Source organism: Myripristis murdjan, chromosome 4, assembly GCF_902150065.1.
Source record: "Myripristis murdjan chromosome 4, fMyrMur1.1, whole genome shotgun sequence".
Taxonomy (NCBI): Eukaryota; Metazoa; Chordata; class Actinopteri; order Holocentriformes; family Holocentridae; genus Myripristis; species Myripristis murdjan.
The window spans coordinates 34,531,854-34,557,774 of NC_043983.1; the positions used below are offsets into that span (position 1 = coordinate 34,531,854).

The window sequence follows — 25,921 nt, forward strand, 5'->3', positions numbered from 1 at the left end:
AGAAGGAGAAGAAAAAAGAAACGAAGCAAAAACAATAGGGTCCTCTCCCAGAGAGGCAGGACCCTAACAAGAAATCAGCTGAATCTCAACAACACAGGACTTCCAGCTCCAGTGCAGTCTATAAGAGCAACAGCAAGACATTATCATTATAAACACCGCCCGCTCGGATCACACACCATTAAACCTCCAAGCACAACAAAGTCTGAAAAGCCTAAAAAGCTACTGAGTCACTCACATACAAGCACAACATAGGAAGACTTTATAACCAGAGAGAGAGAGAGAGAGAGAGAGAGAGAGAGAGAGAGAGAGAGAGAGAGAGAGAGAGAGGTTTAAATCTCCCTGTTAGCTTTTACCTTTTCGTTGTGTGCACTGATGTGGAGCCTGAGCTGCTCCTCCAGCGCTGTCTGTGTCTGTCCGGCTCTTCCCAAAGGTGTTCAGGTGGATCTGAGAGCGGATGTGGGCTGTGGAGGTTTGGTGCTCCAGCAAAGCCTCGGCAGGCTGTGCCTCTCTCAGCCAGACGCTGCCGCGACCCGCCGACAGAAGGAGACCCGGTGTTGAGCCTGGAGGTTCATATCGCGATAAAAACCGTGTCCCCTGTGCGCGTGAGCCGGAGCGCGCATACATTCAACAGGGCGGAACTATGATGTTTTAGTGCTCAGGTTTTATCCACGAGCTTTTGCAGAGGGTTAGGGTTAGGTTTAGTTTTAGGGTTAGTGTTACCAAATTTAAACAGTTGCTTTGATTGAAAACCCATGTTTTACTCGGCAAAACCGGACAGGGGACACAGTTTTATCGGGGATACGAACCTTGACATAACTGCCAAGGTACTTGCTAGCTTGACTACATCCACAAAACCCGCTCTTTCTTTTTGTACCATTCCGTTTGAAAAGTCCTCACAATTTCTGTCACTTCCTCTGGATTAAATCCTTGAGGTCATGTGTTGGTTTCCCAGTTAATATTTCCCAGTTTTTGTTCCTCAAATATCAAGTTAGAAAGTCTTTTCATGGGAAATCTCCGCCTTCGCTGCTAGCCTAAAGCACTGCGCGCCGGTGACAACAGCGTCGCGAGACATTGTGGGGGGTTCAGGGCCTATTGGAGAAGGGCCGTAGTGGTGGTGACATTTAATACAGGATGCTCTGATGTCCCATTCTCCTAAATGCAGCATGAGGTACGCAGCAGAAATCATCAACTGCTGGAAACTCGGAGGTGAAGATGTGAGTAAAGAGACTCGTGTAAACTGGCGGGGTTTTGCAAGTATGCCTAATTGTATATTTCAACCCATGTATGAATCTTTAGTTTTATATAATATAGGCTTTTAAATGAAATATTTACATATATATTATAGCTGTTTTTTTTTTTTCCTTCAAAGAACCCCTGTTCTCCCGATGTCCAGTCCAGGCCTGGTTGATACTGAAGCGGCTTTTTTATAAGAGGAAAAGAAGGAAAAGCTGCCGGAGAGGACACGTTTTCGGAGCGGTTGGACGAAACGGAGGATTGAAATCGCACTTGAAGGTAAAAGACATCTCAGACAAAGCGTGCTCCAGACGCCAAACAGCATCACCTGGGGCACAACTTCATTTTTGACACTAGCGTTTTAATTTCGGTGCTGTAATTAAACTAACACACGGCCGTGACACCACAGAGGAAAATGCTCCTTAAACGCAAACTTTGACGAGTGTTTTCGCGCCCTAGCCCACGGCAGGCTAAAAGCCGCGTTATTTAAGGTTCAAAACTGCCTGCCCCGTACTGACTTATAAACATTACAAGTAATGTCATATGGCTAAAAACGTCGCAACAGGTATGTCGTTTCGAGTTGGGCAGCTAACTTGGATGAGCTGAAGTCTGTCAGTGGTTTTCTTTGGAAGGCCAGTAAAAAGTACGTTACAATAGTCAAGTCTGCTTGAGATAAAAGCATGTATTAGTTTTTCAGCATCTTTTTGATTTATAAATGGTCGCACTTTAGCGATGTCTTTAAGGTGGAAGAATGATGTCTTCGTCACCTTATTAATGTGGGACTTGAAACTAAGATCTGGATCCAATACAATGCCAAGACTTGTAACCTCAGATTTAATCCTGGGAGCCAGTTTCCCCAAGTTAATGGACAGCGTCTCTCTTTTTGTTTTGGGACCAACTAATAGGATTTCTGTTTTGTCTTCATTTAACTTTAAGAAGTTATCGCTCATCCATTTGTTCACTGCCATGAGACAGGTAGTGATGGAATTTATTGCTGTAGCATCATTTGGTTCGGCAGAAATATACAGTTGTGTGTCGTCTGCATAACTATGAAAACATACATTATGCTCTCTGATGATGTCACCGGGTGGCAGCATGTATAGTGAGAAAAGTAATGGACCAAGGCAGCTCCCTTGTGGAACTCCATAGCAGTTGTCCTGTTCCCCAGACACATGATCTCCCAGTCTGGCGTAAAACTTTGTCCCTTCTGATGTAAGTTTTAAACCAGTGTAACACACAGTCAGAAAGACCAACCAATTTTTCAAGGCGATTTTTTTTTTTTTTTTTCCAAGTATCTTACTAATGAATGGTACGTTTGAAATTGGCCTGTAGCTGCTTAATGCATTACTATCTAGGTTGGGTTTCTTTAGTAAAGGTTTTACAACAGCTGTTTTGAACTCATCTGGGAAGATTCCAGTTTGAAGTGACATGTTTATAAGTGTCCTGTTGTTGGTTTCTACTCCTTTTTAGATGTCTCCTGCAGCATGAGTGGAGGGCCATAATTATTTTACATTAGAGGCATTTGGCATATTTGACCACAGAGTTGGCGGTAAATATTTTTCAATATGCATGTTCAAGTTGAAACCACAAGCTCCTGCTCATTTAGTAAAGTCACTGAACTGGTTTTCAGGTGTTTGCAGCTGTTTTCATGCTGTGAGAATGTCTCTCTCTTCATATGTATAGCCAACATGCTGCATTTTCTTTTGTATGAATATATTGGCTGTACCTCACTCTAGTCCAGTCCTCAAGGCCCCCCTGTCCTGCAGGTTTTTGTTTCAGCTCTACTCTGACTCAATTAAGGCCCATTGTCGTGGATTTTTCTCTTTAGTTAGTCAAATAAAGGATCTGGAACCAATGAGTTGTCTTTTTGGGAATTTTATTATTCAGCGCTGAAGGGAAGAACCAAACAGAGTGCAAGGCAGTCTGCAGGGATGTTCCCCCGATTGTTTACAATCTGAGATATTTATGCAGAAAAATCAGACAATGAATCAAAAAAATGTTTCCATCCTGTCTGGTTATGAGCGACATGTGCCATTTCCTAATTAGGTAATACAGACATGTTAAAAGTTCAAGTTCTTTCGGTGCAGAAGTTCAGGATTCTAAAAAAAACAAGTTCAGCTAAGGTCTTACGCTAACAAAAGTTCTAGTTCCTTAACATAGGGTTCAAAAGGTCTAACGAAAGTTCATCTGATAAGGAAGTGCAAGCACAACCGGATAAGTGTAGATATTAGACATAGGAAACAGGAACCTTAAACAGGAATGTAGACACTGTCTGGATTTGATCAAAATAATCTTAAGGAAGATTAACAAGTAAACATGAGCCATTATATTTGTAAGAATCAGCAGTAAATTTCCATCACACCATGCACCTTCATGCACAGCCTATTCAGGTCTATCTGTTTCAACCAATCAGCATGAAACCCTTAATTGGATCGGGTGTGAAAGAGTAGAGCTGAAACATAAACTTGCAGGACAGGGGTGCCTTGAGGACTGGGTTGGGAACCACTGCTCTAGGTGGTGATGTGAAAACTAATCAGACACACACACACACAAAATCAATACGCTCCTCCAAAAATTTGATGGAGTAGCCACTTAGTAAATAGAGGGAGTAATTTTCGATGCAAGTCTGTCCTCCAGCCTTTATTGACTGGTTTCAACTTAATTTTTGCAACATAATGGAAACTCAGTGCCAGCGGTGGTTTAATCCAACCTTTATATATCAAGGGACCTTCTCCTCTTTCTCAACAATATTCTGTATCACATCTTTGGAAATAACACATTCACTCCTGCGATGTGCCCAGTCCAGCCAGTTGCCACTAATCATCTCTGCTACAGTAGCTAAGTGCCTTGCTCAGAGGCTCAGCACAACTCCTTGACATTTTGGGAGATCTCTTTTCATGACAAGTGGATGACAGTTTGTCACTGGATTTTTTATAGGCTGCCTGACATAAATTGCCTTTCATCGCCTATATTCCTTTTCTCTAGGCTTCTACATAGGCTTATATATTTTAGCATTTCTAAGGATTTTTTTTTTTTTTTTTGAAAATGACAATGCAAAATATAAACAAGAATCCTGTGGTAAATCTCTTTAATGAAACGTTTAAATAAATGCCATCAATGAAGAAAATATTGCAAACACAAAATAAAAACATGAGATATAGCCTACGTAATGAGACAGACACTGTCAAACAATGTTGCTAGAGAATAGCCTCTTTCATATTGGAGAGGGAAGTTATGAACATGAAGATATCCAGTATTTAAAAAAAGAAAAGAAAAGCAGATCTCTATCCAATATCGGATCCAATATGGATCTGTTAGAATCAGTGCCATCATTTTTGAGTTTTAACACTCAGTCTCTGTTGCATCTAGTGTATTTACTGAGCTCAAGACTGGTAGCATAGTTTTATTGTGGTAGATAATTATTCCTCAGAAGTTGGTAAGAGGTTGGTCATAAATGGTGTTCAACCACAGGAGTCTGTCTTTGGCTGAGAAGTGTTCCACTGTCAAGTCTTCATCTTTGCCATCTGACTATTATCATTATTATTATTATTAGTAGTAGTAGTAGTAGTATTAGTTGTTGTAGTAGTAGTAGTAATATTACTTTTATCATTAGTGCAACTATTCTCAGCATGTGAGCGTAATATTTGGTGTGCTTTTCAGTGGTTGTGTTGTTCAATCTTAATAAAATCTTGAGATGAAATTTGAATGGCCCTGTCTGAGGCAGCTGGGCAAGTCTTATTTTGCTCAGAAGATCCTGTGCCATCCTTTTATGACCCATTTGTTAAAAAATCATATCGATCAGTCATAATGAGCAAGGACATGATACAGACTGCTAAATACAACTATAAAGTTTAGACACTATGAATCTTCATGGACTGCTGAATACAACTCTTGATATTCACTGGTACTTGAACTAGTGGGTTTTTGTAAAGGAGAACCTACAGTACATTGCCTGCTTGAGTTTCAGAGCACAGAGCAATGCATCAGAGCAGGGCTTGCGTCACTTTGTCTCAATCTGAGCATCACGCCCCAGCTCCCTGTCTGGTTAGAGCAGGATTTGACTTTACAGCTGTTCGATAGCAATCTTTTCATGGCTGCACGCTTTGACAGCTGGCAGCTTTTCAAAATCTACCCTGGGTCCTTGTCTGAGCATTCCCTCTTTGTAACAGTGAGAAGAGCCGCCTTTACATGGGTGTTCTCACACTAATGTTGTGTCTCCACCTAGTGGCTTTCAGCGAAAATTGATATGGCGCAGGCAGTCAAGCCACAATTGCAAGGTGGGCTGTGTGGTTTGCTGAAATGTCCCAAATGGACACTGGTGTTGAGTTAAGTAGTGAAAACAACAGTTTAGTTTTGATGTAATGTTTTTTTTTAAACCTCAGTTTACATTAATTGCAGGCATTTACAGGTGCATATGATTTTGCACCTCTCGTAGGTTTTACATAGCATTTTCTAACATGGTTTGGTCATGTAGTTTTGCTAAATAGGAGTAGATGAATTCACATCATCATTGCCTTGGCCTATGTTTTCATAAGCTCTGAGCTTGACAATAACTTTATGGCTCACCCGCCACTGTTGTTAGTGGCTTCCAGAAGTTACTATGCCACTCAGCACTTTCACCAGCCAAAAGCTCCTGCACAACAAGACGTAATACAAAGGATAAGCGGAGACTGTAACAGCATGCATTTGTTTGTAGATAATATTTATTTGAGCAAGTCACTGGTGAGACGATGATGTGGAAAGACCAATAAGATAAGCACAGATTAATTATTTCAGGTGCCTTTTGCCTTAACTACAATGATTTTTTTCTCTTAAAAAAGGAAATGCTACCCACCAAAGTAGCCAGTAAGAGTGAAGGTTTTACACACCACTCTTGATTTCTGCCCACATTTAACAGTTTAGTGGAGGTTAATGTCAAGCCCTGTATAGGTTATGTCTGTTTCATTAAGAAATGCTGTTTTCAAGCCAACTGTACATATCAGTTTTTTTCCATGACCCAGTATTATATTAGGTCTGTTTTTAAAATGTCATGTCTGTCCAGAATGACAGCTAAATATGAATACTGTCTTGTCTTTCCATGCAGATTTGAGAGGCCTCCCCTCATCCCAGAGGCACAATGAGCTGGAGCTTCCTTACACGTCTGCTCGACGAGATTTCCAGTCACTCCACATTTGTAGGCAAATTATGGCTGACGCTTCTCATTGTCTTCCGCATCGTGCTGACAGCTGTCGGGGGAGAGTCCATCTACTATGATGAGCAAAGTAATTTTGTCTGCAACACACAGCAACCTGGCTGCGAGAATGTATGCTACGATGCCTTTGCGCCGCTCTCGCACATTCGCTTCTGGGTTTTTCAGGTGATTATGATCACCACCCCCACAATCATGTATCTGGGCTTTGCTATGCATAAGATTGCCCGTATGGATGATGAAGAATACCGGCCAAGAGAGAGGAAGAGGATGCCTATGGTGAGCCATGGCACCTACCGGGACTATGAGGAAGTGGGGGATAACGGTGAGGAGGACCCCATGCAGCTGGAGGAGATTGAGCCAGAGAAGGAGAAGGAAGTGGTGGAAAAGCTGACCAAAAAGCATGACGGGCGCAGACGTATCAAACGAGATGGGCTCATGAAGGTGTACGTGTTTCAGCTGCTGTCACGTGCCATCATCGAAGCCTCATTCTTATTTGGCCAATACATCCTGTATGGCCTGGAAGTGGCGCCGTCGTATGCGTGCACACGCTCGCCTTGCCCGAACACGGTTGACTGTTTTGTCTCACGCCCAAAGGAGAAGACAATCTTTCTGCGCATCATGTATGCTGTCAGCGCCCTGTGTCTGCTCTTCACAGTGCTGGAGATCATCCACCTTGGTATCAGTGGCATTCGCAACTGCCTCTGCGCGCCACGGTCTCGACCTCCAACTCCCCGCCACCCAGCCCTGTCCGGCCAGAGACCCTCCCTCTGCCGCCGACCATCTGCCCCCTCAGGCTCCCACACAGCTCTGAAGAAGGACCCGCCTGGAAAGATGGGCTTCAGGGACAACCCAGGAGACTCCAGCCGTGAGTCGTTCAGGGATGAGGCTTCATCTCGGGAGCTGGAGAGGCTGCGGAGGCACCTGAAGCTGGCCCGACAGCACCTGGATATGGTCTACCAGAGCGAGGAGAACAGCCCATCTTGCAGCAGCACGTTTGACAAAGATAAGGATTTTTCTTTTCAGACGTTACATTTGTTTCAGTCCTACTGTTCTGCCATTTTCCTGATAAATTTAACTAAGGCCTCTATCTTTATTTATTTATTTTTTATTTTTATTATAGACTTTAATTGAACAGGGACAGTGCACATTAATTAACATCTGCAACAGCTGTAAATGTGTCAGTGTTCACCAAAGCTGATTTTCATCTGTAGTCCCTGGGCCATGATGTTAAATAGGCAAGAGCTAGAGGAAGAGAAGCCAAATTAGAAAGCACAAAAGCATGCAGATTAGTTAATTAGTTAGTAATTAGTAATTACTTTACCAGTCAAAGTCACCTGACCGATGATCTGACAAATAATAGTTTTTGTAAAAGAAGAGCCAGAGTCAGCATATGTCCCCAAATTTTTACAACTACTGCCATCAGAGCTAGTGTTACACTGATTGAATTGTGGCCCATGGGTAAACTGTACATTTAGGCAATTTTGGGATAGAAAATCAATGTTATCAATAATAATCATGGGTGTGTTGCAGGCTGAAAAGATTAAAATGATAACTGTAGAATGATCGAGAGGTCGGCTTGATCCGTTTGTATTTACTTTAATGACAGCGATAAGCACCAAAACATACCAGCATAAGAAAGCATCCCGTAACCAAGGCAACAACCTGTTAACTGCTACTCGAACATCCTGCCGTTACAAAATAACCATTACTGTGGTAACAATAGTTCCGCTATATGAACTGTATTTGACAATAACCATGTTAAGTACCATACAGAAGAAAATTCTTTGCTAAAATAGCTAATTTTCCTCATACTTCCTGGTATTATGCAAGGCTAGTAGGAATGAGAGCTAACCCTATCATTTCAGGACACTGTTATTTTTTCTGTATTTAAATTTAGAAACTTCTTTTTAACCTCAATGATGTCCTGTACAGCTCCGTAACATTAACCAGTTCAATAAACACTTCAGTTCATTAGCAATAACCATCAAGTGGAGAAAATTCATGCCTTTTTTTCCACAAAACCATTATTTCAGTTTTTCTCCCCATTAGCTGAGTTATTGTTTTTGATAAAATGTTGACATTACCATTTTTTAGTGGAACCTGGTGCTGTTTATCCTGTCATGTAAAAGCAATTCCTGCCTTCCCAGGACATTTTGATTGATTTGGATGTATAAAAACAAATTTTATTACTGACATTGATGTTTGTTTCTCCCCAGGTCTCAGAGTATAGGTCCTCATCCACCCAGATGACAATAAGGACATAAGGGAATCTCAGCGTGGAGATGTGTATGGTTGTGAATGTGTCTTTGATCTTGTGAATTTGCTTGAGGAGGTTGAAGTCAGCCCAAGCCTTTCAGTATTAGGGCCTGGATCAAGGTCAAGGATCAAGTCAAAGGAGGATAACAGTATTGCCTATACATTCATACTTGACCCACCAGCCTGTCTAAAGATCCAAAGTGCTTAGAAACTGCCGCTGTGCAGCAAGACCTGTTATCTGTGCTTCTCCCTCAGGGATTCAGGATTACTAGTGGTTGCATTTTTATGTTTGTCCTCTGTTGGATGTTCAGAGGAGGTGCATCTCAAGTTTGCCACTGACATTTTCAAACAGTCTGGACAAAGACCTTAGCTTGACTGATGACTGATGTGACCTGTGCAGGTGTGACACACATTTGTTTCCTTTTCTTTTTTGCTTTAGAAATTGTTGGTTATGTTAGCACTGCACTCACCGTTCCCAAGTCTGGTGCCAGCCGTGGTAACTGGAAGATGCTGGTGGTGCCTTTGTCCAAAGGAATAAAAAAAAAAAAAAAACTGGATAATGTTTGAAATAAATGTAAATTGAGACATTGTCTTGTATTGTTTAAACATGTATTTGATACTTTGTGTATGTTAGCTTATGAGTATTTTTGTTCTTCAGGTTAAAGGCTTTTGCCACTGTGGCTGACATTATTCAGTTTGAAAAAAATAATGATGATAATGCTCATTGCTGTTATGGCTCTGAATCCCAATATTACCGAGGAACTGTTGTGTATTTAAAACGGTTAATTTTTGTTCCCCTTTCAAATGATGAAAATGGCATTGCATCCATCGCATTTGGATATTTTGTTCCTTATTAGCTTCATATTTTCCTTGACCAGGAAATGTTACTGGACTGACACATATTTGAACTGTTGGTGTCCCACCAGAATGTTGAAAAGCTGAAAATGTTTTCATTTTGATAGAACCATAAAATGCCTTGAATGCTTTATACCATGATGCCACCATTTGTATTCTGAACCATACCCACAGTTTCATGAGTGCAAACTCAAATGTCATCTCAAGTTATTTAAAAAAAAAAAATGCCTTTTGTACTTTTTGATACGTTTTGTATTGATAGGAATTTTGTGGTTAGTTTCTAAAATAAACCTTTCTAACAAATAATGAGTTTGTTTTAGTGAGTTCAGTCTGGTCCTTATATAACTTGGGTTGTGTGATACTCAAACTGTCCCAGTCCTACCAGGTTTTCTCTGGTGATTCATGTCCAAAATGGTAACAGCTGATGTTTGTCTCAAACATGTAGAAAATAAACCATGACCCTCGATTTGTATTTTTGTAAACACAATGGCACCAGGAAAGTGAATCAGATTTGAGATTGGAGGTGGTTGCAAAAGACGTGCTATATGTGTGATAGAATAAATGAATAGTTCTCTACAGAGAGACCAGAGTTGTTGGGTTTTTCCCGTCGCCACAGTAAATCAAAGTGCCTAGAGGTTCCTTGTGGGAGATAAACAATGTCCACCAGCCAAGGGCTTGTAAATTTAGGTTGTAACTGGTAAGAATTTCTCTTCAATAAGCCACTCTTCAAGGAAACCAGCCACAAATTGGAGGTACCTCTTACCATTAACAAGTCTTGAGCTGGAGGGTGTTGTAAATGTTGTAAAATAAATAAATAAATATGCAAATTAATAAATAGAGCTATGTATCTGTCTATATCTATATGTATGTATATTTTTAAGTTATTTATTGCAGGTTGTCTTTGCGCGCACACACACACACTTTTTTTTTTTTTTTTAAATTAATTAATGTATTTATTTATTGCAGTTTGTCTCCTGGGGGAAAATCAATTCTGCTTATCAGTGTGTGACTGCATTAACCTCCACTGAACACACACATACACACACACACGCCTGCACCTGAACTCCCTCAGTGACCTGCATGTCACTGTATGTGTGTGTGTGTGGTTGATGAGGCTGGGAACTGAAAATGAGCCAGCATCTCATCCTCCCTCCTGCACACACACACACACACACACACACACACACCTCTAACTCAGACACGCCCCCTCGGCCCTGTGGGACTGTCCATCTCTCTCGGGGCCGTCTGATTGGCTGAGATGTTTATCAGTCATCCTCCTTTCACATGTTTTCAGGCACTAATTACAGTAATACACTAATCACTTCACTGACGTGTCGATTCCAGATGAGCAGGAAGAAACAGGAAGCATTTTTGTTCTGTTCTTTCATGTCTGACTCATGATCTTCTCTGCAAAAGCTTTTAAAAACAACTTCTTACTTTGCATCGTGACTTTTACCGTCACGTGGGCGATATCCACCAGCACTTTGCCAAATAGCCTATGAAATCCTTTGACATGTCAAATTTTTTATTATTTATTTTTTTGAACAGATAATGTCCTGTCGTTGAAATTTGAGGACCTTAAAAAGCAGCTGAACACTAGAAAAAAAAAAAGTGCCGTATAAAAATGACTTGTTGCCGTTTTGCCTTTATAGAAAAGCAGAAATTAATCTGCATTAAAATGATGAAGAGTTGGTTATTGATTCATTTTATGTTTTGGTTGTAATAACATATATTTTTCTCTGATTTGCCCCTAACTTGTATTTATTCTAGATTGATTTTGCTGCAAACAGCTTTTATTTCTGGATGTGAAATCCTCAGATTAAAGTCATATTTACAAAAAAAAAAAAAAAAAAAAAAAAAAAAAAAAAGCTCACAAATTTATGAGAAAAAACTCAAATACATAAAAAAGTCAGACAGCAGAGACATCCTGAGTCCTGTGGTGCTAAAAAAAATAATTTAAAAAAAAAAAAAAAGTGTTTTCTGAGGATTTTAGCCGTTTACTCCCAACAGAACAATTTCACAGATAACAAAATGCCATCTTCAGAGCATGCATGTTGCTTCCTTTTATGTATTCCTTGTTGAAACATAATCACCATAAATCAGAAAATCATTATTTCACACCAACACAGCTTTAACACACCTAACCTGCTTTAGCTTCAGTTTTAATTTTCCAGAATTTTTAAGTTTGTCTCATAAATTTGTGAGTCTTTTTCTCGCACATTTACTAATTTAATCTCAGAGAACGTACGACAATATCTGGTAACTTTTATTTAGGAAATTCTGAGGTTTTTTCTCTGAATATTAATTTCTCCAAGGCTCCATAAATTTTCCCCCTTTCAAAGGCCCTACAACGCCGTCACACTAAAGGGCTGATGTGAAATGAATAAAGTTTGTCTTTTGCAGGTTTGGAGGCTGAGGCTGAGGCTGAGGCTGAGGGGGGTAAAAGGAGTGCGGGGTGCATCCGGTGGGGGGGCGGGGGCTCCTGGACACGACACCCAGGCCTGCAGGGTGAGTCGTGCCGGCGGGGCGGAGGCGGAGTGACAGCGGAAAACACGACGCCAGGAGCTGGGGTGCCCCGACGGGAGGAGGAGGAGCCCCCCTCCCCACCCCACCCCACCCCGGTCCCAGGGGTGCAGCTAAATGTCCTGGTTAATGGGGTCGCCATGGGAACGGCGCATCCAGACTCAGAGCCGCAAACGGATATAAAAGGGCGAGCGGGGCGACGAGCCACTGAGTGTCCGGAGCCCCGGCTGAGCACACCGAGCCGCCCGCTGCCCGCTGCCCCGGAGCCGCTGAGCCAAACCCGGATGGTGCAGCTGAGTCCGCCCGCCTTCCCGCTCCGTGCCCGCGTCATGCTGTACGAGGCCGCGCAGCCGCTCGCCACCATAGACAGGTGAGAAACTGTGTGTGTGTGTGTGTGTGTGTGTGTGTGTGTGTGTGTGTGTGTGTGTGTGTGTGTGTGTGTGTGTGTGTTAATGTGAGGTTAAAATCCTGTGCACGCTACACTGAGCCTGTAGGTCTCATTACAGAGCTTAAAGTGACCTTACAGCTATTTTATGGTATATATAGGTTAATTAGGTATATATTGTATATGGTATATATGTATTGGTCTATCTACATGGTATTATTCACTTTACCCTGGGGGATCAATAAAGTAGGCTACATATGATTATGATATTAGAATATTTTTATGTTAGGAGGAAGCGCCTGCTCATCGTCCTGATTTGGCTGTAGACTGTAAAGGTCCAGCACCCGTCAACATTATTTTCTGTTTGGGGGCAGAAGTGAGACGGGGAGACAGGGAGACAGGTCCCCTGTTTCTGAGTGGCTGCAGGCAGACCCGTATCCAGAAAGAAATGACAGGGGGGGCATGAAAGATCCCGGGGGGGGGGCAGTGCCCGTGCCGGCGAAAATTTTTCAGCCATTTTTTTCAGCCAGATATAGAGAGATATCTCATTTCTCATTGTTTTTCTAAGTTCTCACTACACCTCCCTCTGTGGTTTTGACATAAATCTATCAATCTGTCTGTCTATCTATCTATCTATCTATCTAACTATCTGTCTGTCTATCTGTGTGTCTCTGTCTCTCTGTCTGCCTGTCTGTTTGTACAGACAGGCAGATAGATAGATAGATAGATAGATAGATAGATAGATAGATAGACAGACAGACAGTAACGTGAGGTGGGGTACTTGGCATGGCCAAGGGTCAATTAACGCATCAGAACTCAAATTGCATAGCGCATGCATATGAAATATCTATTATACAACACGTAGATCAGACCGAGCAATCTGATTGGACAGTACCTGTCAGATTTTCCACGGAGATGTGCGGCTATAACTTTGTTCTTTAATGTGTTAATGTTATCAGTTATTAATTAGCCTATTAATCGTTATTAATTTTTTTAGTTTTTATGAGTTTCCTAGGCCATTGATCTAATTAATTTGTCAGTTTGTTTGTATCTGTACATTGAAAACAGATGTCTGTGAAAACTGTCGTCTTTATTTCAGAGGTAAATTGATAACAGCCTGAAAGGTGATTAATAAAAGCCCCCGAAAGGTGGGGTTGAAATGATATAACTCTGTTCAGCCTTAATGTGACTGTTTACTGGCGTTACTTTTGCTGCTTAGCCACATTAATCGGAGCTGATGTTAAATTGGAGTGACACACCCCCAGCTGAAATAAAACATCTGCCGGTGAGTTTATGAAAAGACATGTTTGTTGTGGCGCCGACACTGGAAAGCAGTAGCCCATATTTAAATATAACTGTTAATGTAAGTTGGTTGTAGATAAACGGAGAGAATAGGCCTAGGCCCTACTAGCAAAAAACTTTTAGATTTTGAGAGTGAAATGCCCACAGTATGAATACATTTTGATTATACATTTTAGTTTGGTTGGTAATAGTTGTATAATCGCATTATTACAAATAATAAAAACAGTGATGACGCCGACATGGCCTGTATCATGTATGGCACAGCGGTTCACATTCACCTGCTGCATCTCAACAGGGTTTACTCCACAGTCACGTCAATCAACAGATCAATAGATTCACCTGTATCTCTCAACAACACAGGGTTTGCAGCATTTGAAAAATAAAGAACAATAATGAACAATACAATCAACAAAATAACCATTTCTAAACTTGCACACAACCAGTTATTTCTATCCTGTGTATACAACCGTTTGAATGAAACGACCAAATTGATCAACCGCAGGAGAGAGAGAGAGAGAGAGAGAGAGAGAGAGAGAGAGAGAGAGAGAGAGAGAGAGAGAGAGAGAGAGAGAGAGAGGATAGTAGTAGCCTACCTTCTGCCTGGAAGCTAGCAGGTCAGCTCAGGGTATGAAGAAGCTTTGTAATCCATTGTCGTTTCAGCCACGCAGTCATTTCATAGCTAACGTTAGACATAGTGAAGCTTTGTGGAGTCTGGAGCTACTAGCTAGCTAGCAGACAGAAACTAAAGCAAGTCCACACCGTCACCGTAATGTTGCGTTAGAGCCAACCGACTTCAGGTGTTTCTTCCTGCCTCTTCAGGGCTCACTCACAGCGAAGCGGCCGGCATTGTTCTCGCTAAAATAATTTAAAAATTGTTTGGCATCCATATCTGTAATTAATTCACTCCGACCGAAGTTTTTAAACAGAATAACCGTTAAATCTCTCTTCCTCGCGCGGCACGCGAACATGAACGGTGCGTTCCTTGGCTGTGATTGGTCAGGTTTTAGGCCAGAGGAGTTCGATTGGTTAAAGTAATATCAGGTAAGCCAATAAGATGCAGAATATCCCGAGAGTCATCGCAGAGATTTAATGTGATGGAGATTTAATTTAGAGAGAGAGAGAGAGAGAGAGAGAGAGAGAGAGAGAGAGAGAGAGAGAGAAATTTACATATAGAGACAGTACTACTACTACTACTACTACTACAAAAAAAAAAAGCTTTTCGTCGCTTTTCGTTCAGGGCGGGCCCAGCTGATGATCAGGGCGGGCACAGCCCCCTAAAGCCCGCCCTTGAATACGGGTCTGGCTGCAGGTTTGAAGTGTGTCAGCTGCAATGTAAAGTGTGTGTCAGGAGCGCAGTGCAGGGAGGATTTCAGTCACTGAGGTGGATGTGGCCTGCATGAACCTCATCTATACATGAGCATTTGGTCACTTTGGGTCAAAATCCTCCAAACTGGACCTTTTCTGATTCTCTGACTTATGGTGATCATGTTTCAATATAAAATACATAAAAGGGAGCAGCATGCTCTCAAAAAGACAGTTTGTTGTGAGTAATGAGCTCAAGACCACGACAAGACTCAGGATGTTTCTACTGTCTGATGTCTCTATGTACTGAAGACTGATATGTATAGAGTCTATATGCAGACTGATGTCTCTGTCTGTCTCTCTGTCTGTCTGTCTGTCTCTAGTGGACCAGATCGGTGTATCGTCATGAAACACAGACCGTCACCGTACGAAGTCGACTTCAGCAGCGGTACGAACAGTTTACAGCTTCACGCCACATCACATCCAACACCTACAGAAAGCAGCCAACATCCATTTCAGCACCAAGTCCTGAACACGACTTTTTTCAATACCAGTTTCATAAAAATCTCATTAGAAAACTAATTTTTCCTGTCTTCCTGTATGATGTGTAGACAGCCAATCAGCAGCGTTATCAGCTCTTGGTACAAACATGCTGCCTGCCTGTTGCACTCACACTAATGAGATTTACTGCTGAAATTTGGTACCAAATGGCATCTTGAGGTACTTGATAGTACTGAAGCATTTCGGTTAGTGCCATAAAAGTGTCAGAGTTTGGTGCCGTAACCCAAACCAACACGTTTCCAGATCATCCATCAGCCTCCTAGTGCAGCCTGATTTTAATGTCTTCCTGTCTTGTTTTTGCTGCTGCACCTTACTTTAAGGCGAGGTGGTGACAGATTTGTGTTTTCCTCCCATGCAGTTACCACCCACCTCCCCTCCCCAGGCTCCCCTCCCAAGGTCGTGCGTCGCATCTTCACCAACAGCCGTGAGCGCTGGCGGCAGCAGAACGTGAACGGGGCGTTCAGCGAGCTGCGGAGGCTGCTGCCCACCCACCCACCCGACAGGAAGCTCAGCAAGAACGAGATCCTGCGGCTGGCCGTCAGGTACATCAACTTCTTGGACAAGCTACTGGGCGACCAGGATGGGCCAGAGGGCGGGGCCTTCACGGGGCAGGAGGGCGGGGCCTGCACGGGACAGGGGGGCGGGGCCTACGGGCAGCAGAGCCCTCCGGAGACGCTGTCGCCCAGCTCCAGCTCCAGCTGTGGGAGCCTGCTGGACGGGGAGCAGAGCCCCGACAGCTGGACTGACTTCCAGGTGTCCTATGGAGAGCCTGGACGACTGCAGCGCCCCCACCTGGCAGCACACACAGCGAGCTACAGCTGATCCGCCATGTTGGCTCCCAGAGAAACCAGGACCTGCCCGGCGTGTGAAAACATCGTGTTGGTCAGTTTATGGAGGATTTCCTTCTCGTACCTTCAGCTGAAGGATCAGAGGCCCCTCAGTCGAGGCTCCGCAGCCTCCTCAGAACTCTGCCACGCCCCAGCAGGGTCCTCATCACAGAGGCATGCTGGGAGACGGCGAGGACGTGACGAGGAGACGAGAGCACATGTTGAGATTAATGTGATATTCACATTTACCACTGTAGTAATTAATATTACAACAAGAATGTATTTAAAAATGAATGTAAAATAATTTAGCTGGCAAACTAACAAATGTACAGACTACACACACACACACACACACACACACACACACACACACACACACACACATTTTATTAATCTGATTCTTTCTTGTGCTCGGTGTATTTTTCATCTTCATGCTGTGTGTGTGTGTGTGTGTGTGTGTGTGTAGATCTCTGCTGCTGCAGCAGACAGACCAGTAACCACATTGTGTGTTTTTATCTTTAATATTTCAGGCGTCAGTGTTTCACTGCGCCGCATGCTGAAACTGCCTTTCTTGTGAGGTGATTATGAGTAATGCAGAATTATGTCTGAACTAATTATGTAAAACCGTTGAATGAATAAAAATTGAATGCTCTTTTTCATCAGTGTGTGCTGCAGTAATTTATTTCCAAATGTTCATTCCCTCATAATGAAATTAATATTTCAAATGTAAAGCCATAAAGGAAGAGGAAGAAAACACTTTTGCACCTGTAAAGACTTGAAAAGCTCTATGATAAATTACATCACAGTGACATGAATAATCAGAAAAAAAAGATACCAATACACAATACTACAAAGTATAATGATAATAACTAGCACAGTTCAGTTAGCACATTTTTATTTCACTGAAGCTTAAGACAATAAAGCAGCTACTTCCTGCCAGAAATGACACCAAAACAAAAAAACATCAAATTTCATCACTTTCCATGGAGTATTTCCACTGTATTATTATACTGTAATACTTTGAATGAATGATGAATAAACTGTTTAATGCACTGTAAATAAATAAACAAAACAAATGAATGAATAAGTAAATAAATTAACAAATTAATTAAAAACTAAAATAATAAAATAAGCTGCTTACTTTTTGAGTGAATGATGTAAACTAATTATGAAAAATAAATAAACAAATGTATTAATAAAAAACAAAAATAAAATGATTCATTACTTAAAATTTAATAAATAAAAAAACGAATAAACAAACTGATTAATTAACGACAATAAATAAATAAATCCATAAAAGCGTCTCCTGATGGGAGTTGGCTGCTTCCTGTTTACTGATAATATTTTTTGAAGCAGAGCATGTAAAGATTTTGTCATCTCAGGGTAATGACAGTAGAATTAATGAAAATGAGTTTCTTTTTTTTAACTAAATAAAAAATAAATTAAAAATAAAAATTCAATAAAATTCTCTGACTGACCTCTGACCTGGACTGAAGGTCACATCGTTCACACACCTGCATGCTTTTCCAAGTGAAAAAGTCATTGATCTGATTTTTCTCGCCTGGAACAGAATCTTTTTCATAGTAAAAACAACCGTTTCTATGTTTTTGTTTTTGTTTTTTTTGTTTTTTACCCATAGTACATTGGGGCCCATGAAGCCTGCAGAGGTCAAAGGTCAGCACACACACTGACCCGGGCCACATGGGGGTCGGGATGCTGTGGTGCCCGTGAAGCTCGCCGCCTCCCCAAACCACAGAAGATGAAGTTGTGATTGAACCCCCCCTCACTCCCCCCACCGCCACCCTCCACCCACCCCAACCCCCCCGACCCCCAGAGAAGCTCCAGCCGAGGGTTTTCCCATCGAGCCTCAGATCCTGCAGATAGGAAGTGTTTATGGGGTCAAGGGGGCGGGGCCAGGCGCTGTAATCAGCCAATGAAGAGTGGGCGTGGAGCCGGCAACTGATAAACATCTCAGCCAATCAGCGCGCTCCGACAGAGACAGCAGGTCCCACAGGACTGAGGGGGCGTGTCCCAATTACAGGCCAGTGTGTGTGTGTGTGTGTGTGTGTGTGAGACGCTGGCTCATCTTCAGTTCCCAGGCCGGGACGGGACAGCAGTTTCATGTGTGTGATCTGTCTACAGCGCTTTTATTTTGAAGGACCATTTCCCAGCACAGATTACAGTAAAACTACAAAATAATTAAATAAAACCTTTTCTGTAGTAAAATAGTGATTAAAAAGGAAAAGGGAAGCTGCAATAAAGAAATAAACTTTTAAACTAATAGAAATATAAAATAATATCACTCTTCAGGCCCTCTCTCTCTCCCTCTCTGTCTCTCTGTCTCTCTCCCATGAGGCCTCTCAAACAATCATAATGATCTCACACCGATAAGCACACACACACACACACAGTGAACAAATTCAATTATCCAATTACCACTCCTCCTCCTCCTCCTCCTCCTCCTCCTCTTTATCTCCCTCTCATCCCTCGTTCCCTCCCTCTGTTTGGGTTTGATCGCCCACCAGGGAGCTGTGGAGCAGAGAGGCTCAGCCATGCCGCCTCCCCACCCCTCACACACACACACACACACACTGCTCCCCTGAGACTTGTGTGTGTGTGTGTGTTTCTCAGTTCAGTGCAGAGACACACTACAGGTGAACAACCTGACAAAATAAAACATTTTCTTCATCCTCCATTAATTCAGCTGTAATTATTTTAACTGCTGCTCTCTTCTTCTTTTATTCTGCTATTAAGACCAGAGGAAGTTTTAATCTCACATTAATCTGCTGTTAGGACAGATTTTTTTCACAATATATATTATGAGAAACAGCTGAGACACAGATGGAGGTCCAGTAGATTTGTGATGAAGGAAGTTTGTTCTTTTAAGGACAAAATGAGAGTTTTGATTGGACGCCTGTCCTGTCAGGTTTGATCTGTGTCTCTGTGTCCTGATCTGATTTCAAGCTGCACACCTGTGACTACCTCAGCATCAAAATGTGAGTTTGTGGTTGAAGCAGCCGCCTCATAATGTTCTGCTTGTGCGGCGAACAAAGTCCTCAACATTCAGAAACCACACAGCTGATAATTGGCTGTGGAAAGCAAAACGTTTCCCCGCTTAGGGACTATTTTCCCCGGCGGAGGAAAAGGAGGGAGCGTTTCAGTTTGAAAAAGTCCTGAAAAGCCAACAGTGCTGCTGCTTTTAGGAAAAATCATGTGGAGGACTTTATTCCTCTGATGGAAAACTGGAGTGAAGAAAGTGTGAAGGCTCTGAAAGTTCATGTTCATATCGTAGTGGAATGAATGGAAACCAGCGGCTGGAGGAAAGGGAGGAGGAGTGATGTGGCAGCTCTGAAAGCCCACTGCTCGCTCTGGGAGGAGATCAGAGGAACGGGATGTTTGGACATTTTGAGTTTGGTTTTTCGACAGCAGGGTTACTTCAGTCTTTTCCAGAGAACTTTTATTTTCCAGGCTGTGGGGCTTTTCTCTGAGTTCCTTCAACAAACACAATCAGATGAATCACGACCTGCCCATAAACTCTCTCTCTCTCTCTCACACACACACACACACACACACACCTCTCTTCCTGTTCAGTCAGAGCAGGTTAAACATTAACAGCTGCTCAGTACAACAACACGTTCGCTCTCCTCTCGGCTCAAAACCGAGCGACTTCTCCTCCAAACTCCTCAGTCTGCTCCGGGTTTCTTCTGTGTTTTCCAAGCAGTTTTCCTGTCAGTTTTCCTGTTTTCCTGTTTTCCAGTTTTCAGTTCTTCACCATGGGGAGACTGTTGGCTCTGCTGTCCTGCCTGCTGCTGACGGTAGGCATGGTGACAGCTCAGACAGGTACGGAAACTACATGCTCGTGTTTTTTTTTTTTTTTTACGTAATTCATTTTATTTTATTTTATTTTGGCAGATTTTTAATCCCTTTATTTCTTGACTCAACCTTTTCTGTAGTTGGCCTCTCTCTACTCCCTGTTTTTGATGAATTTATATTTTATCACAACTTTTTGTTTGTATTTATTATTATTATTATTATTATTATTATTATTATTTTACTTTTTTCATGTCAGGTTTTACATTTGCTGTTTTCTAATCATGCAAAAAAAATTGTGCTGTAGCTAGATAGCCTAGCAATCTCATTACATGTAAATAATGTAGCATACAGAAAAAAAAATCAAGTTAATGTTTTTAAGACATAAACATGGATTATATTTGGGTAAAATGAACAACAAAAATGTAAAAAAAAAAAAAAAAAAAATCCTGGGATGTGACAGGACAAACACACCAGTGACAGGTTTTGATCAAATGAAGCAGCATAAAGTAAAGCGACACACTTTACCTGACTCACAGGCTGCAGTCACACAGAAAACTGCTGAATGACCTGATTTAAAACAAAACTGTAAATTTTGGATTATTTTCATTTCATTTCCTCTTTCTGTTTTTCCATGTTAAATGTTCTTACACTGTGCAAAGCACTTTGTAAAATCTGCTACACAAATTAAGTTTAAGTCATAGTTTATTGCAATTATAATTATTATGATTATTAGTACCGCTCCCCGGTGAGAAACTGACTGGTGCAGGTTGGGTTTGGGGTTTGGTGGTTTTCTAACTTCCTGCTGTCAGTTTTCACCATGAAGTTTATTTCACTGAGGCTTCTTACTTCATTACTGCTAATCATTAATAAGTTATATAACTGTGGCACTTCACCATGGCCTTGTCCAACTCCTTAACCTGCATATTAAACTATAGCGGTGCATTATACATTCACAATCTCACTGCAATATCACACTTGTTAGCATTGTGCTCAGTACTGTATAGTAGTGTAGTAGTGTGTACTTTTAATACTGAATGAATAACCAGGTAACCAGACTAGAGCTGGTTGGTTAATGGAGGATGATGAAGCTCATTGAAGAAAATCTGTTGTGTAAACAAGCAGCAGAGCTTTGGCAGCAAAACAGATCCCAAAATATAAATATGAATAAATAACACTTTGAGCACAGAAATCAACATCAACAAACAGGGTTAGGGTAATACACAAAACAACAAGTCCTGGTTCCCATTTTTTTTAGTGAATTAAATGTCTCTTGTCATGAACTGGAAAGTAGATCCGGCAAGAAACCTCCACATTGTAACCTTGTGCCAGGAAGAAACAACATAGTATTTTCCAATTAAAAAAATGGGAACCAGGACTTGTTGTGTTTTGTATTGTGTTGATCTTCTTTGTTGGTGTTGGTTTCTGTGCTGAAAGTGTGATTTTATGTTGGGAGCTGTTTTGTATGGAAGTGAATGGAGAGACACCAACACAATGCTGTGGATTAGCAGCTAACGGCACTATTTCACCACCATGTGGACTCACATCACATCCAGGGAGCTACACAACACACACACTTCACCAAATTCACATTCTGCTTTCAATCTGATGCCAGAACAAACCCAGAAATCTGTTTCCAAAGCCACTGAAATGGATGCTAACGCTGATGAAGCATTAAAAGCAGAATATCAGAGCAGTGATCCGTGTGTTTGTGTTTGGTCGTGCAGCTCGGCAGGCGGATGGACGTCTGCTGCCACAGTGGCTGACCGGCATCATCGCCGTCGTGGCCTTCCTCTTCCTCACCTTCGTCGTCTTCCTGGTGAACAAGGCCTGGTGTCAGACGCCCAGGTGAGTGAGCTCAGACAGCAGCCAGTCAGATAAGCCAGTAAGAAAGCCAGTCGGTAAGTCAGATTAGCTCTGTTCAGGTGGGATTATGCTGCGTTGGAGACGTTGCAGGTCCCGTTAGGAAAAGTGCTCTCGAATGCCTCTTACATCAAAGCAGGTTCCTGCTTCAACAAAAAACATCTGTCGAGGGAAAACTGTAAACAAACTCACAAGCTGTGATATTTTAGTCTATTGTTTCCTTTTTGCACCACCAATTTTTATTTATCTGCCTGTAAAACTGCTTGATGCTTTGGGCAGAGGTGAGCAGTCTTGTTTCTAAAGCTGACTGAGCAGAGCTCCGGGAGGTTTATGTCGGGAACCTCCAGGCCTCCAGGACGTCCCGAACGCAACGTCAAACTTCACATGAGGAAGTCTGTAAAGTCAGGCTGCCATGACTGTTACCCCTTTGAAAAATACCCCTCATTTTCTGGCATCATATTACAGTCTGTACAACTCCATTTGAACAGGGCAAAAATGATAAAAGATGCCCCAGTAACTGCATCGTCCCAACTCCTCAAGTAAAACTCCTGCCTGAATACGACTGAAGAAAATCGTAAGTCAATAAGTCAGCAAGAAAGTATAGGTGAATGTGTCAGTAAGTGAATAAGTCAGTAAATATGCCAGTAACTAAATAAGTAATCCAAAAAGTCAATAAGTAAATATGCCAGTAAGTAAATATGTCAGTGAGTCAATAAGTCAGTAAGAAAGTATGTAAATTAGTTGGTAAAAAGGTAAGTAAACATGTCAGTGAGTCAATAAGTCATCAAATACGTCAGTAAGTAAATATGTAATCAAAAATGTAAACAAGTAAATATGTCAGTAAGTATATAGGTCAGTAAGCAAGTAAGTAAATGTGTCAGTATTTAAATAAGTCAGCAAATATATCAGTAAGTAAACATGTCAGTGAGTCAATAAGTCAGTAAGTGAATTAGTCAGTAAAAAAGTAAGTAAATATGTCAGTAAGTAATTAAGTCAATAACAGTAAATGTCAGTAAGTAAACAAGTCATCAAATATGTCAGTAAGTCAGTAAGTCTATAAGAAAGTCAGTAACTGTCTGTAAGTAAATAAGTCAGTAAGAAAGTAAATAAATAAGTCAGTAAGAAAGTCAGTAACTGTCTGTAAGTAAATAAGTCAGTAAGAAAGTAATACAGTCAGTAAGAAAGTCAGTAAATAAGTCATGATGAAAGTAAGTAAGTAAGAAGTAATAAAGTGAGAAAGAAAGACAGTCAGTAAGTCGGTAAGTCAGTCAGTAAGTTGTCCAGTTCAGGCATCGTGATGTAAATGTTGTGTTTTTCCTCAGCAAACACACGAGTGTGGAGGCAGAGAGCCACGACTTCACCACGAGCAACGGCAGCACCTACGACACCAGGCTGGAGCCGCTCAGGTGAGACACACACACACACACACACACACACACACACACACACACATATGTTAACAAAACAGATGGAGCTAATAATATTATTAAATTCAGAGAAAAACTTGCGAATTTACAAGAAAAAATTTGTGACATTATAATCTCAGAATTTTCAATTTTCAGTTTTTTTTTTTTTTTTTGTAAATTTATAACTCCATAATCTCAGAATTTTTGAGGTTTTTTGTCTCCTAAATCTACCTCTTTAATCTCAGAGAATCTGAGTTTTTTTCTCCTAAATTTACGACTTTAACATCAGAAAACTCTTTTTTTTCTCTCTGTAGCGATATTACCCCAACATGTGTGTTTTTACCAAAACAGGCAGTTTGGATGAAAAAATCCTACAAAATGACGACAAAGACACTTAACAGTGAAACAGCAGAGAGGCGTGTCGAGTCTGGAGCCTCTGCTCTGTGTGTGTGTGTGTGTGTGTGTGTGTGTGCACTCGCCCCTGACAGGACATGAACACGTCACCTGTCAGGTGTTTAGCTGACCTTCCTATCCACAGCTGAGCTACAATGATTAACCAGGCTCGGCTTCAGTGTCTCTCTCTCTCTCTCTCTCTCTCTCACACACACACACACACACACACACACACACACACACACACACACGGCTGCTGATGGACATGCTGGCTGGGATTTGAACCTTTGACCCGCCAGGTGTCGACACAGCAGGAACACACAGTCGAGGAAGTTTCTGTCTCTTGGACGTCCAGAGATGGTCAAACCCACCTGGGCGCTTCGTTTTAGGACGATCATGTAACTTGTAAATATCAGAGCGCTGCCTCACAGAGCTAAACGCTGTCGCTGCCGCCGCCGCACGGCCCGACATCACGCCAAAGTGTGTAATGGAGCCGCTGGCCCAGCAGAGGGCAGCGTTACAAGTTACAGAGTTACGCAGGAGCCTCAGCTGGCAGCTGGCAGGTCAGAGGGAAGCTCTGCAGGTGAATTTGACTGAAGGTCAAGGTCAGGTCAGGTTAAGGCTGCCTGCTTATGTGGGCTCTGTCGCCCCCTGCAGAGCACGCCACGTCACTGCTCCTTCATAAAGCTGCAGAACGTGACACTGACACGCTTCCCTCATTATTCTTTACGTTGAGCTTCTGTATTTATGTTGTTTTGTTGTCGTGTTTAGTTTTCTAAAGATACATATTTCTCTAGTTTGTGTTCCTGTGTAATGTCTGGACAACCTGCTGCTGTAACACAAGAATTTCCCAATTTGAGATCAATAAACTATATCTATCGATCAATCATTATATCTATTTATTCATACATTATTTATAGCAGATGAGGAACAGGCCTTATTCATAATGCAAAGGTGTATTAATGTTTTGTTCATCATTGACTAATGTCTTGTGACTAACTAATGATTATTACAGTGTTACCCAAGACAGTTTGTAACATGTGTGTGTGTGTGTGTGTGTGTGTGTGTGTGTGTGTCCTGCAGGAACAGTAAAAGTCACGCCTATGACAACCTGGCAGTCGACATCCATGAAGACAAAGTCACGGCCATGTGATCGATTTGCACTGATCCTATTGGCCGCAGCCATCAACCTCCACAGCCCTGGATACACACACACACACACACACACACACACACACACACACACACACACACACAAACACACACACAAGGACATATAAGCATGCACACTGTGTATACACTCCGATAAATTCAGCTCAGTGTGTCCTCACTGACTTGCACCACACTGCTTAGAGAGAAGAAACACAGTAGAAATCACACACACACACACACACACACACACACACACACACACACACACACACACACACACACACAGAGCACTTGTTATCAGGCTGTGTGCAGATGATTAGTAGCGTTTGTTTTTCTCTGCTGGTTAAACTTTAGGTAACAAACACTGTCAAATCAGATTAAGATTATGGATTATGAGCAGTCAGCTGTGTGTCACTGTTGCTCACTCTCTGTTAACTGTTTTTTTTTTTTTTTTAACATGTTTTTTTTTTTATCTCTACGTTCACTTTTTCTCCACACAGAGCAGTAAACCTGTTGTGTCCTGTGATCTCTGGCCTTCATGTTTTCTCTTCTCTGCTGCGTCGCCTCCGCCCGGTGACAGATTGACAGATTTATGACGGCTGATTAATAATTAATGAAAAGCCACAATGGTTAGCCTATGCCCTCCAAACAGCTATGGATTTCTAATCTAGACCTGAGTCACTTTCCAGTAAATACACACTCAGAGAAACAATCAGAGAGAAGGAAGTGATAAGAAAAGGCTTTGGAGGCTGAACACACAACCACAAGAGTTTGAATAAAAAAATAATAATAAAATTAAAAAAAAAAAAAAAAAAAAAAAACAAGGAAGAGGAACTTAACACCTACAAGACCAAATTCAGCC

General features: G+C 41.8%; 2 protein-coding genes across 4 annotated transcripts; both read left to right on the top strand.

The window, feature by feature from the left end:
• Positions 1-1,158: 1,158 nt before the first annotated feature.
• On the top strand, positions 1,159-9,799 carry LOC115357741 (gap junction gamma-1 protein-like). Of its 3 annotated transcripts, XM_030049391.1 has the most exons (4): positions 1,159-1,214; positions 1,370-1,512; positions 6,317-7,427; positions 8,641-9,799. In XM_030049391.1, the coding sequence occupies exons 3-4, from the start codon at positions 6,350-6,352 to the stop codon at positions 8,652-8,654; spliced, it is 1,092 nt and encodes a 363-aa protein (XP_029905251.1). In that variant the 5' UTR covers positions 1,159-1,214; positions 1,370-1,512; positions 6,317-6,349; the 3' UTR covers positions 8,655-9,799. The 3 variants fall into 3 exon arrangements, with proteins under 3 accessions (XP_029905251.1, XP_029905249.1, XP_029905250.1); XM_030049389.1 differs by having other exon boundaries at positions 6,317-9,799; XM_030049390.1 differs by having other exon boundaries at positions 1,207-1,254; positions 6,317-9,799.
• Positions 9,800-14,704: 4,905 nt separating this feature from the next.
• On the top strand, positions 14,705-16,430 carry tal1 (T-cell acute lymphocytic leukemia 1). The gene is made up of 3 exons (XM_030048795.1): positions 14,705-14,786; positions 15,431-15,495; positions 15,967-16,430. The coding sequence occupies exons 2-3, from the start codon at positions 15,453-15,455 to the stop codon at positions 16,428-16,430; spliced, it is 507 nt and encodes a 168-aa protein (XP_029904655.1). The 5' UTR covers positions 14,705-14,786; positions 15,431-15,452.
• The last annotated feature ends 9,491 nt before the right edge of the window (positions 16,431-25,921 follow it).